Source organism: Vombatus ursinus, unplaced genomic scaffold, assembly GCF_900497805.2.
Source record: "Vombatus ursinus unplaced genomic scaffold, bare-nosed wombat genome assembly UNPS02010639.1, whole genome shotgun sequence".
Lineage (NCBI taxonomy): Eukaryota > Metazoa > Chordata > Mammalia > Diprotodontia > Vombatidae > Vombatus > Vombatus ursinus.
The window spans coordinates 5,745,489-5,757,989 of record NW_020950417.1 but is presented as its reverse complement, the minus strand read 5'-3'; the positions used below and the strand labels follow the sequence as shown (position 1 = coordinate 5,757,989).

The window sequence follows — 12,501 nt, the reverse complement described above, 5'->3', positions numbered from 1 at the left end:
TGCCTATTCATATCCTCTGACCATTTATCAATTGGGGAATGACTTCTATATATTTGAGAAATGAAGCCTTTATCAGAGATACTTGTTGCAAAAGTTTCTTCCCAATTTTCTGCTTTCCTTATAATTTTGGTTGCATTGGTTTTGTTTATGCAAAAATTGTGTAATTTCATGTAATCAAAATTATCTATTTTACGTTTTGTAATGCTCTCTATGTCTTCTTTGGTTCTAAATTCTTCCCTTATCCATAAATCTGACATAACTATTCCATGCTCTCTTAATTTGTCTATGGTATCATCCTTTGTGTGTAAATCATGTACCCATTTTGACCTTATCTTGGCATACATTGTGAGATATTGGTCTATACCTAGTTCTGCTGTACTGTTTTCCAGTTTTCCCAGCAGTTTTTGTCAAATGATGAGCTTTTGTTCCAAAAGCTTGAATCTTTGGGTTTATCATACACAAGATTATTGTGGTCATTTACTATAATGTAATTTGTACCTAATCTATTTCACTGATCTACCACTTTGTTTCTTAGCCAGTACCAGATAGTTTTGGTAATTACAACTTTATAATACCGTTTTTGACCTGGTAAGGCTAGACCACCTTCTTTTGTATTTTGGCTGGTGTATTGTCCCAGGCTGGAGCCTTGCTACAGGCCTCCTGCAGTACTCATAGCTGCTTCCCTGCAGTTCTGAGGTGGTTTTCTAGTTGTTTGGAGGGGGATTTGGGAGAGTTTCAAAAGGGTTCCTTTCTCAGTCTGCCATCTTGGCACCAGAAGTATGAGTTAGATATTCTTAATGTAAAACACTACTTGATTCTTTCCTGTTTCCTCCATTCGCCTTTCTACCTACCTCCTTTATGTTCTTTCTTAATAATATACCTTTTTAGAACCTTATAGTAATTATGGGCTTCATTCTACCAAGTTTCAGTGATACTTGTGTGATCAAATTTACCTTGCATTAAGTTTTCTAGGCCATTTTACTTGTTATTCATATTTTTCATTTGATTACTAGTTATTACCAACTCTTATAAGCTTAAGAGTTTTCTGTCTTTTTATATGTAGCTATTTTCATTGATATATAGCTTCAGAATACATTTTCTCCCCTCCCCCATATCTCTTAGATTTGCGAAATTGCCACATACATTCCTACTATTGTTACATTTATATATATGTTCCAAGCCATTGGCCTGAAACACAGATCTCATCTCCAGTATCAACTTTTATCTATTCCTTTCCCAAGTCTACCTTGGGACGCCCCTTCTTTCTGGATGTCAGTGTTGAAAATATGCCTGTGCCACTAAAGTCTTCAGTACCTTGACCAAGACTTCTAATTTTTGGAAATGCTTTCTAGCTTACTCTTGAGTACAATCTGTGTCCACGTGAATCACCAGAAATATGCTATAAATGGCCTTATTTGACAAATCTTGAAGAGAATTTCTATAAATTCTGGATGTAAACATTGGAGAAGGACAGCATGACCTCATTGCTATCAGATTAATTAAAAAAAACAAACAAACACCCTCATCAGGGAGTCACCACCTACCATTAATAATCTCTTTTTTCCTCTGACCTTCATTGGATATTCTCTTACCTAATGGCACCTGTGGATCTACATTATTATTCCTTGGAGAATAGGGAGCTTCTTCAGATAACTGATCTCCTTCCTTTCTTGAAAAGGGCCATATAAATTGTTAATGAGCTTTCTACTCATTAACACTAACTAAATGTAACAATTAATTTAGGCTAATTTTCTCTTAGAAATTTCCTTTTAAAATATTATTAGAATAATAGATTTAGATCCAGAGGGACATTAGAAATCATCCAATCCAGGGGTTCTTAACAGCGAGTCTGTTAACTTGGTTTTTAAAGACTTTTATAAGCCATTATAATTGGTTTCCTTGTAATCCTATGTAGTTTATTCTGTGCATTTAAGAATATTATTCAGAAATAGGTCTATAGACTTCATCAATAGTGCAAAGGAGGCACAAAAAGGGTTAAGAGCCTGTAATCTTTAATAACCAAAAAGCTCAAAAGCACACAGGGAGCAAGAAGACTGAGGATCTGAACTGAGTCCCCTGACTCGTAAATCAAGTGTTCTTTGCATTGCATTCTGCTGCAGCCTACTTTGTTTTAAGTACAACTGATTTGAGATTAGATAAGGGTTATCTTTATTGGGGGGGGGGGGGGGGGCTGGCTATTTAACCCTTTGTATCTTTTAGTTTTCAGTTGGATTTTATTCCTTTGACCAAGCACCTGTGACAGGAAAAATGTTTTCTTTGTTTTTAGTTTTTGTCTGTTGGGATTAGTATATTATATATTCATATGATCAGGCTCATAATAAACAGATATGTTAATTTTATGAACTGACTATTTTATTCACCAACTTAAATTCAAAAATTTATATTTGAGATAATTTGCAAATAATTTGAGGTACTACCAGCCTACGTTTAAAAGAAAAATTTAGCTGATGACAGGTTTGAGTTTCTGAATCTTAAATGTTCTCTTTAATGCCTTGTTTATACTCTAAATGGTGATTGTATAAGTTGGGTTGAGGTCAGGGTAGTGAGTATTGAACCTATTTGCTTGACTGTTTTTCTTTGTAATTGTAGGGTTTTCTTAGGATTTTAGAGCTGGAAAGAGCCTCAGAGATTATCTAATCCAATCTCATCATTTTATAGAAAAAGTGACTAGTATCTGAAGAGGTTAAAGTATCTGACATGTGGTCAGAAAAGTAGCAGAATCCAGATCTTTGCTTTTTCTTTATGCCTAAGTGTTAATGATGGTTTCCTCTTTCCATTATTATTTCTCTAATGCACTATTTATTTGGTGACTTGGCATATTTTAAAGAAATAGCCTTTTTTCCCTTTTATCTAGTCGGTAAAGTATCCTAATATAATGAATATCAGTTACTTAATTAGAGGCGTACTGGACCCATAGTCAGGAGACCTGACTTTTAGTTTTGCCTCCATAATGTATTTTAAAGTAAGACTGAACAGGTTATTTAACCTCATGTAGCCTCAGTTCCTTTACCTCTAAAATGGGTGTGATACTTGTACAATCATTAGCATAGTACTATTGTGAAGAAAATGCTTTGCAGGTTTTATAGTGCCATTACTGAATTGCTTTTTAAATATTCATTTTGATGTCCCTTATTTTGTCATAAGGGACAGTTCACAAGAAGTAAAAAGTATGTAAATTATAGTAGATATTCTTGATCTATGCCAAAATAGGAACAGAAACCCCCAAAAAAGTAGATGCTCATATGTTTATATCAATGCTACTTTTACATTTTAGAAAAGCCATTATGCATTATTTTGAAGTTATTAATGCATGTGGATTTTTAATTTTCTCCCCTAGAATTGTCCAAGAGACAACCTTTGATCTGGAAGGAGATATTCATAGTGGAACAGCCATACCCACAAGCAAGGTAACTGACTATCTACTGCGTAGTAGAACCGTGTTGTATTTGGTCATAATTAAACCTTTTTAGGTAAGACTTTATTGTTGCTTTTTTCCCTGGACTTATGCCTTCGTTGGTGTAGTGAACTCACTTTAGCAATACAAATTTGCATATATTGTGCAACTTACACTCTTAGAGCATTGCCAGGGGTCCCTGGAGGTTCAGTGACTTCTGTAGTCACATGGCCAGTTTGTGGATAGGGGCTGCTCTTCTGATTCTGAAGCCTCCTTATCTACTATATCTCCCATCTCTTTTCTACATATAACTTAGTGGTATTTAAAGCTGAAATCCTAAGGGATTCCTACCTAAAATATCAACAGTTCATGGTATCTGTAAGATTAAAAAAATGATCAGTCTTGTCTTTCCTTTGTGCAGGGGACCATCTTGCAGTTCCTTATTACTCTATTCTATGACTTAACACAGGGGTAAGAGAATAAAAAAAGTCTAGTGTTAAACAGATGGCACCCTCTTCCATTCCCAGTACTGTGCAGCATTGTAAATGGCATTCATTCAGCCAGTAGAGTCACTCTAACATCAGTAATGTTCTCTGAAAATTCTTTGACCTGTCTTTCATATTTGTAGAAATTAAAAGGTGTGATGTATAATTACATATATGTAGCTATAATTAGCAGCAAAAATTAAATTGTATATTTTATCTTTTGAGAGTTATAGATACATGAGAAATTTGTTTTATACTATTTAATTACAAATAAGTGGAATTGGTGATAGCTTGCTTTGTTGATATGTTAAAAGCATTCTGCAAAAGCATTTTGAATTCATGACAGACAACTTTATTTTCCTGACACCTTCAAATTCAGATTTAAAAAGAAGGTAATAGGAATCATTTTTACATAAAAATATAACTCCTTTCTGTGTCAATTTATACTCCCTAAAACAGAACTACATGTAACAAGCTTCTTATTTTTCTCACCCTCCAGCGGAGTGTCAGGAGAATTTAATTATGTTTGTGTAAAGTACTACTGCTAAGATTTGAAGTTTTGTTGCCATAATACTATTCTTAATAAATAATTTGTGTATTGAAATAAATAAATGTACTGCAGTTTTCTAGAGAAATGAGTTTGTATGTTTTTGCTTTAAGAAGGATATTCTAACATGATACTATGACAGAATATTTGGTTTTCTTACCATGTTTTCAGTGGTATAAGTATCAAGTTACTATGCCATTAAAATCTTTGCCTTCAATTTTATTCCTAAATTCATTTAGCGATTATTTGTATTCATAGTACTTGGAAGAATGGAAATTAGCCCTCGAGCAGAGTAAGTGGTTTAAATGATGTCTGAATACATGGGGGTACAGTAAACTTTATTATTGTAAATTTGGGTAGATCTTAGACGCTCAGTTATGTCTCCATATCTCATAAATAACTCCTGAAACCCAGCCTCCATCATATATTCATCCTCTCTTACCTTCCCGTTCAAGTGCCACCCTATCCCACCGCTGTTGTGATTTCAGAACGGGGAGAGTGAAACTGAGTGAGTCCCTAATATCCTGGTTGTGTAAGGCCTCACCATTAAGATATGGAAGGGCTGCCATTTCCAGTACATTTTATGTCCTATTTAAGTGGTGTGGTGATGCCTTTTTATTTGGTTTAAGTTTAAATTCAGAATTTAGATTTCAACGCTATACATGTAGCTCACTTGACTTAATAGAATATACATAGTAACTTGGATTGGATGTTTTATTGTTTTTATTCGTTTTTTTTTATAATGATGTTTGTCTATCATAGGGGTTTGTTCATTTGTCTGGCTCTAAAATGTTATACCCTACTAAAGTGACTTCCAACATTTTTTTAATATAACTAATTCTCTTAGATATTTATTGAGTCATTAGAAATGTGTTTCTTGGTGACACTTAAATGTACTAAATTAGATGGGCAAAATCCTGCGTATTAGGTACACAGTTTTAACAGAAACTGTATTTTCCCTGTATTTATTTAAGGACATAAAATAAGTCTGGGAAGAACCAATTTTAGTACTAAATAGTACTAAATACAGGTTAGTGCCCTGAGCCTTAGTTAGCAGGATTTTTGAAGCCCTTCAAAGAAAACAACCGAGCACCCTATATAATTGCACGTAGCTGGCAGGAAATGCCTTGATTTAAAAAAATATATATATATATATATATATGTATATTTCCTTTTAGAAAAGGATGACTAGAGTCATCTAGTCATGAGGGGAAAATAATAGCCCTGCTTTTAACCTTTTTCATAAAAGAGTAACTCTGGGGCTTTAAAATTCCTGGTAGCATTTGGTCAGGAGCTGCAGCAAGTTGTTTTATTATGTTTTGAATGGCTAGTGTGCTCTTAGATATGTCCTGTCACTGTGGTCAGAACACCTGCTGCATTGCTGTATTATTTTTCTGGTCTGCATTCCCTACCTCTGCATTCCCTCCCTTGTCCTTCCCCTTTTGGCAGCCTTGAATCAATTCTTTACTCCTGATGATGAGCATAAAGCTTGGTTGGTCTGTGTGGTCTGTTAAACTCACTCTTGTTTTCCTCTTTGACTTTAGAGTACCACCAGACTGGACAGCGACAGGATATCATCAGCATCAAGCACAGCAGAACGAGGGATGGTGAAGCCAATGATCAGAGTAGAACAGCAACAAGACTATAGAAGACAGGACAGCAGGTAGGTGATTTATAGCCCTTGCATTTACTAATGAAGTAACCAGTTCATTCTTCCAGAAAGGCTTGAGATTTTAGTTTAGAGAGATTTCTTTACCTTTTTTTCCCCTCATTAAATGTTAAGGACAATATTTTTCTGAGAACTCTCCTTTTATTCTGCTGGAGTCAAAGAAATTCCCCTGACAAATAATTTCTTTTTCAATTAATAAAGTGAATACAAAAATTCACATTTTAAATCCATGCTGTTCTCAAGGGGTTATTCTGTATAGCTGTCTTGTTAACATGATCTCATATATGAAATCATAATCCTGCAGTGTTTATTCCTAGAGAAAACTGTATATTCAAAATTAATCCATTTCAACTGGAAAAGAAACCCTTTAATTTGTGAAAACATGAAACTAAATAATTTTAAAATATTTAAAAAGTAGCTTTTGGTAACAGCTTCTGATTAAGTCATATTGTCAGTATGATATGCCTTCTAGCATAAGCTTGAAAGAAGACGTGGAATTGCAGGCTGATTTTTTTTTTTTTTAAATCTAGTACTGCAGAAGTCTCATTTTATGAACAAGGACTTAAGCTTTGTTATTTCTTTCCTTTTAATATCTGAAACATTTCTGACAGTCTGGTTAAGAGGGTAAAATACTATTTCAGTGTGACTGAAAAAAAAATTTTTTTGGAAAGATAATACCTTTGGATTAGAGGGTGTGGATTTCGAATACTGATTAGTATAAACTGCAGCATTGCTACTCAAAAGCTTTGGATGATTCTGAGTGAGAAAGAGGGTAGCATATATTCATTCAATCAATACGCTGAGCTCCTAATCAATAATTAATAGGTAATGATAAAGAATGAGTTTAGCCCCTTATCCAAAAGAGGCTTACAAATCTATCAGAGTGGATAAGATGTATATAAATGCAGCCTTAATGTTTGTGGTTCCTTTATAGTTTTTATAGTATGGCAATCATAATTCTGTTAATGACATCTGACCACATGTTTTCATCATGCCTTTTTGGTATAAGCAGAGAGAGTTGAAATGAATGACTTGCCCAAGGTCACAAGTCAGTGTCAGAAGATGAAGCCACATTTCTATTTCTCATCTCCCAGTAGAGGGCACTGCAGATTGCAAGATTATTGTATTGGAATCAGAAAGTAAACAGTAAATTAATAAAATAGATTCACTTAGGATTTTATAGGCCCTTTGTACTTTATTATTTCTTTATTTTGGTTGACTTCTATATGGAATATTTCATAATTATGCTACTTAAGTATTTTAGATGTCTTTTTATCTGTAAAATGGGAGGTTTGAACTAGGTGACTTCAAAAGGCTCCCAAGAACCTTTAAATCTATTTTTCTTTGATTTTTGGTTTTATAAATACAATAAAATGCCGTGTCAGGATTGATAAATTATTAGTAGAAACATTTCTATTGATGTATTCATATCATTACTGAGAGAATATAGTAAGGTAGAATATTGCTGCGTAGAAATGTAAATATATCATTAGGCTAACACTAATACAAAATAGGCTTTTAAGTTTAATCAGAAGTAAAATTAAACTTCTATATACATTTATATAGTATAGAACGATTGAATTTTGGAGGCTGGCTCCTCCCGCCCCAAGAAAGTAACTATTACGATTAACTTTTTGCTGTTATTTATGTTCATTTCTTTTGCTCTCTATGTATAATATGTACTTCTTGCTCTCTATGTAACATATGCTCATTATAATTGATACTTATTTTAATGACTAATTTCTTATAAACAAGACAAACAGTCCTAAAAACCTTACCAATGTGCATGTTACTTGCATTAGTAACTAAACATTAGTTGCATGTTTAGTTAAATATTTTAGTCATTGCCTGAAATGTAAATTATTTTCCAAATATGGTGACTTAGTTGAAATGATTTTTAAAAATAGGTCATTTATACTTATCTTGGCAATATACTAAGAGGCATGAACCCATCACAAATGAAAGACCAACAATGGCCCCAGAAAACTAATAGTGAAATATAATTCCCTCTTAGCAGAGATGTAGGGAAGATTCCCTGGGGAAAATGTTGTATATATTGTCACATGAGGTCATTGTATCTGATGTTTTGGCTTAAGTGTTTTTCTTAGTTAATAAGAAGCTTCCATGGAGGCAGGGTCAGTATTGAAATGGCATATAATTCCAGAAATGACCCATATTTAAAACTAAAAGATATTAATAAAACTTATTTAAACTCATGCATTCTAGAATGTAAAGGAGCATATTGGATCATGTAAAATTAAGAGAAAAACCAAAGATTTGAATTAAAATTAATGACTTATTTTAAAACATAGCAAATTTTTTATTGGGGTAAATTAATTTTAATAGTGGTAGCAACATGTTTGGAGTATTCATTCTGTTTTTCTTCTTTATATCTGCCTCCATCCCATTTTTTATTACTTTTTGTTGTTATTGTTGTTAAAGACATCTTTGCCCTTTACAAAAAAAGAATATCAATTCTTTTTATTGTGGGGTTGAGGAGAATGAACATTCCATTTTTGGTTAAACCTTTTTAATGGTGAAAAACCAGGAGACCTAGTTTCAAAGCCTTCTTTATGGGATTTTGAACACATTTCTGGATTTCAGTTTCTTCATCTATAAAATGAAAGAATTGGATTAGTTCGTCTTTAAAGTCATTTTTAGTTCTCAGTCTATGAACATGAGGCATAAACCAGAGTAGAAATATTTTAGTGCTGAAAGTGCTTTAGCTAATCTACTCATTGGTAAATGTAAGCACTATTTTTTCCTCATATTTTTGACTTTTGTTGTTACTACCAACATTTGTCACTTCTCTAAGTAACTGAATTGTGAAAATATGTCTAAATAACTAAAATTTTATGCATTGATACTTATGTCGTTTTATCATTTTGCTGAATATGAAGATTAGTTATTCCAGAAAGTAAGCATTTGGGTTTATCTTTGTCTGGGGCAATATTTAAATTGCTGGTTTTTAAATCCTTGTTTTCATTTTAGTGTAGACTTTTTTTGCTGAGTATTTTTTGGAGGGCATTGATGGGGGGTGGGGATGATGTTACATATTTCTGATTAAATTGGTGTTAGGAACTAGTGTTGTAGGCATTATTGCCACTGCTGCAGTAGAACAGTGCCTTTGCAGTTTATAGTCTTAGTTACCTCATTGCACTGAGAGGTTAAGCAACTTGTGGTCACATAACTGTTATGTGTCAGAGGCAGGGCTTAAACCCTGGTCTTCCTGATTACAAAGTTAACTCCTATCAACTGCCATTCTTTCATTTCAGTATAAGACATTGAGTTATTTGGTACCATCTTATTTTCAGCCAGGCTTTAATAATAAATCTAGAGTTTTAGAATTTCCATCTTAAGATTTTTTTTCTTCTGACTCGTCAGCTTGACTAGAATTTTAAAACTATTAGTTTTTTGAAGTAAAATACACCCAATCAGTGGCATGGCTAAATTTTTCACATAAATGTTAGAAATTTGATTTGTAGTCTTATTGATAGAGTTAATTTAGTCATTATGAATTTGTTCTAATCTTGGTCCAACTGGTAGGAGAGTTGTGGAAAATGATAACAAAATGCAGTTGTGCATTTTGTATACATTATACAAAGTATACTACATACAAAGTATATATGTAATTTTATAATGTGTTATTTGCAGGACAAATAGTTTACTATGTAAGAATTCCAAGGCAAGAATTTGTTAGAAGATAGTTTATATTTTAAGTACTAATCTTTAAAGGGTTTTGTGGAGATTTCTTTTCCCAAAGCATTTTTACTTATTGCTTATTTCTAACTGAATCTATATGAGCTATCAGGTAGGCTTAAAAAGTACCATAGGGTGGACTTTTTTCAGCTATATCATAGGAGTTTTCTTGTTTCTCAAAAACTGTGTGTATGCATAAACATCTTTGGCATCATAGTTTTATTATGATAATTGCTTTGTTTATAAGCTAATGGGTTGTTGTGAGAGACATCACTTTAAAGAAGGCTTCCTTGAAACACATTTAATTCAAGGGAAATTCCAGATAGCAGTATTTTCAGTGGAGGTGGGAGGGAAGAATTCATCTGATTGTTTGTCTCTCTGTCTCTTCTTTTCTCTTCTTCCCCCCCACCCCTTCCCCATTAGGGAAGAGCCTAAAACAACCATATGTGAAGGAAAATATTGGGATTCACTTTCAAAGATCTAATATATCCCTGTTTCTCTAGGAACAGAGATTCAACAACTTCTTTTAGGAAACAGAAGTGTAGTTTCAAAGTATGGGGAAGTGTCTTAAGTGCTTTGACTTTACACATAAATTTTCAATTTTATATAAATGCATTTCTCTCAATCTGTTTCAAAACATGGTTCATTTTTCCCCCTTGGTCTTTATTATTGGCTATGTTAATTGTTACTTGAGCCACAGATGTGGCAGGTGCAAGCCTTATTCATCCCAGTATAAAAGATGTTCATCAATAATGCAGAAGCATGTTTCCAGGCTCTCCTGTGACCTTTCACCATTATGGGACTGTACAACTTGGATGAAACTTCCATGAAGAAAAGTAGTAAGGTGGTTTTGGACTCCCATTACCAAACTTACTCTGAATAAGTTACAAATGAAAACAAGGTATTAGTACTCTATCTTTCTCAACTTTGGGCAAATGTACAGGAAAGTCAAACTACTCGAGAAATCTACCTTATTTAACAATGGTATTGATTTTAATTATGTGAATTGGTTTATTGAATATCTGCTTTCTTCCTGTAGAAGTCAGGATGCCCCTGGTCCTGAATTGATACTGCCTGCAAGCATAGAATTCAGGGAATGCTGTAAGTATTTTCAAATTTCGGTTTAAGTATTAATTGTTCCACTTTCCTCCTTTTGATAACTAATTTCTTAATCTTTTCACAGCTGAAGATTCATTTTTATCAGCTATTATAAATTATACAAATAGCTCTACAGTGCATTTTAAGCTGTCACCTACATATGTGTTATATATGGCATGTCGGTATGTGCTGTCAAGCCAGTACAGACCGGAAATCAGCCCTACAGAGCGTACTCATAAAGTCATTGCAATAGTTAACAAGATGGTGAGCATGATGGAAGGAGTTATTCAGGTGAGTGTCAATCTGCTGTATGTAGGCATTTCTTTTTCCTTTTGAGGGATTCTTTTGGAAGAAAAGTGTTAAAGTTATAGTGTGCAAGGTAGCAAAGCTGTTTTTCTTGGAATTTATATATAACTTTAAAAGAAATTTTTTTTCTTCTTGTTCTTCCATTCTTTCCCCTACAATTAAGAAAAGAAAGTTTTACAAATTTATTACATGGATTCTGAGTTCACAGTGGTGCTAAATATAAGATGCTTTTAAAAGGCAATTATTTGTGAAGACTATTTTGCCAGGTTCATATCTTTCCCCTTACCCCCATGCGGAGGAGGGGCTAGGTATAGCAACTTTTTTTCCCCTTTTATTCTAATCTATAATTTATGTGCAAATTATTTCATTAGATAATTTTTAACAACTAAGGGAGAAATGTTAGAAACAAAGAAGGCAGCTCTTGTTAGACTAGTTTTGTTGTTTAAATACCGTATGTACACAGTTAGACCAGTGAACACATTTCTATTTTAAAGTTGTATAGTAACTCAAACCTGCTTGAATTTACAGGAAGGGCTACATTTTTAAGCTTTGAAATTTATAGTTAAACAAATTGACAGTTCAGAATTAGTTTGTAAAGTTGACGTCAATATTCTTGGCATTCTTAACATTAGGACTGGCTTATGTATTGCTTCATGAATCATTACAAGTTAAATTGGTGGCATATCATAATTCCATGCTTGTTTTTCAGCTGAGTAATTTGAATTCCTTACCTAGATGATTTTAGTATAGCTTCTTAAATGTTAATATTTGAAATAGAGGGTAACAACTAAAATGTTTAGAGAATGATCACTGACTTTTGTTTTTTATCTCCTAGGGAATTAGATTTGTCTGGGAACTTTGATAATTTTTAGCCCATTTGTATAGTTTTTCTGATTTTAAGCATGTTTGAGTTTTAAAGTTAGAGGATAGCTTTTAAAATGTGGACTAGAATTGTTGGCTGATAAATTTCCTTACCTGAACCTGGAAATAATTTTTTTAAAGTAGCAACTTGATCATCATAGCATTCTCTTAGCTTTTTTTTTTTAATTTATTAAACAAATGTGGTTTTGCTTTTTATTTGTCATTTGAAACCATTGCTTGTCTCCAATTCCTTTCATATTTTCAAAAGTTAACTTCAAAGCAAGAAGCTCTACTGATACCAGAATATTTTGGAATGGGCTCTTTCCCATGCATTTTGATCTAGAAAATAAAATTATTATGAAAACAACCTTTTTGGATCTTTAGCTCATATTCCACAAATGGAATTAGCAAAGCAACAACT

At 33.2% G+C, this 12,501-nt stretch overlaps 1 protein-coding gene across 1 annotated transcript in view; it reads left to right on the top strand.

Annotated features, from left to right (window-relative positions):
- The window catches only part of AFDN (afadin, adherens junction formation factor), a 180,801-nt gene that overhangs the window by 96,001 nt on the left and 72,299 nt on the right, over window positions 1-12,501 (top strand). Inside the window, exons 12-15 of the mRNA XM_027854857.1 lie at window positions 3,359-3,428; window positions 5,992-6,110; window positions 10,855-10,916; window positions 10,999-11,221. Coding sequence (XP_027710658.1) covers window positions 3,359-3,428; window positions 5,992-6,110; window positions 10,855-10,916; window positions 10,999-11,221 — 474 coding nt within the window. The remainder of the gene's footprint in view (window positions 1-3,358; window positions 3,429-5,991; window positions 6,111-10,854; window positions 10,917-10,998; window positions 11,222-12,501) is intronic.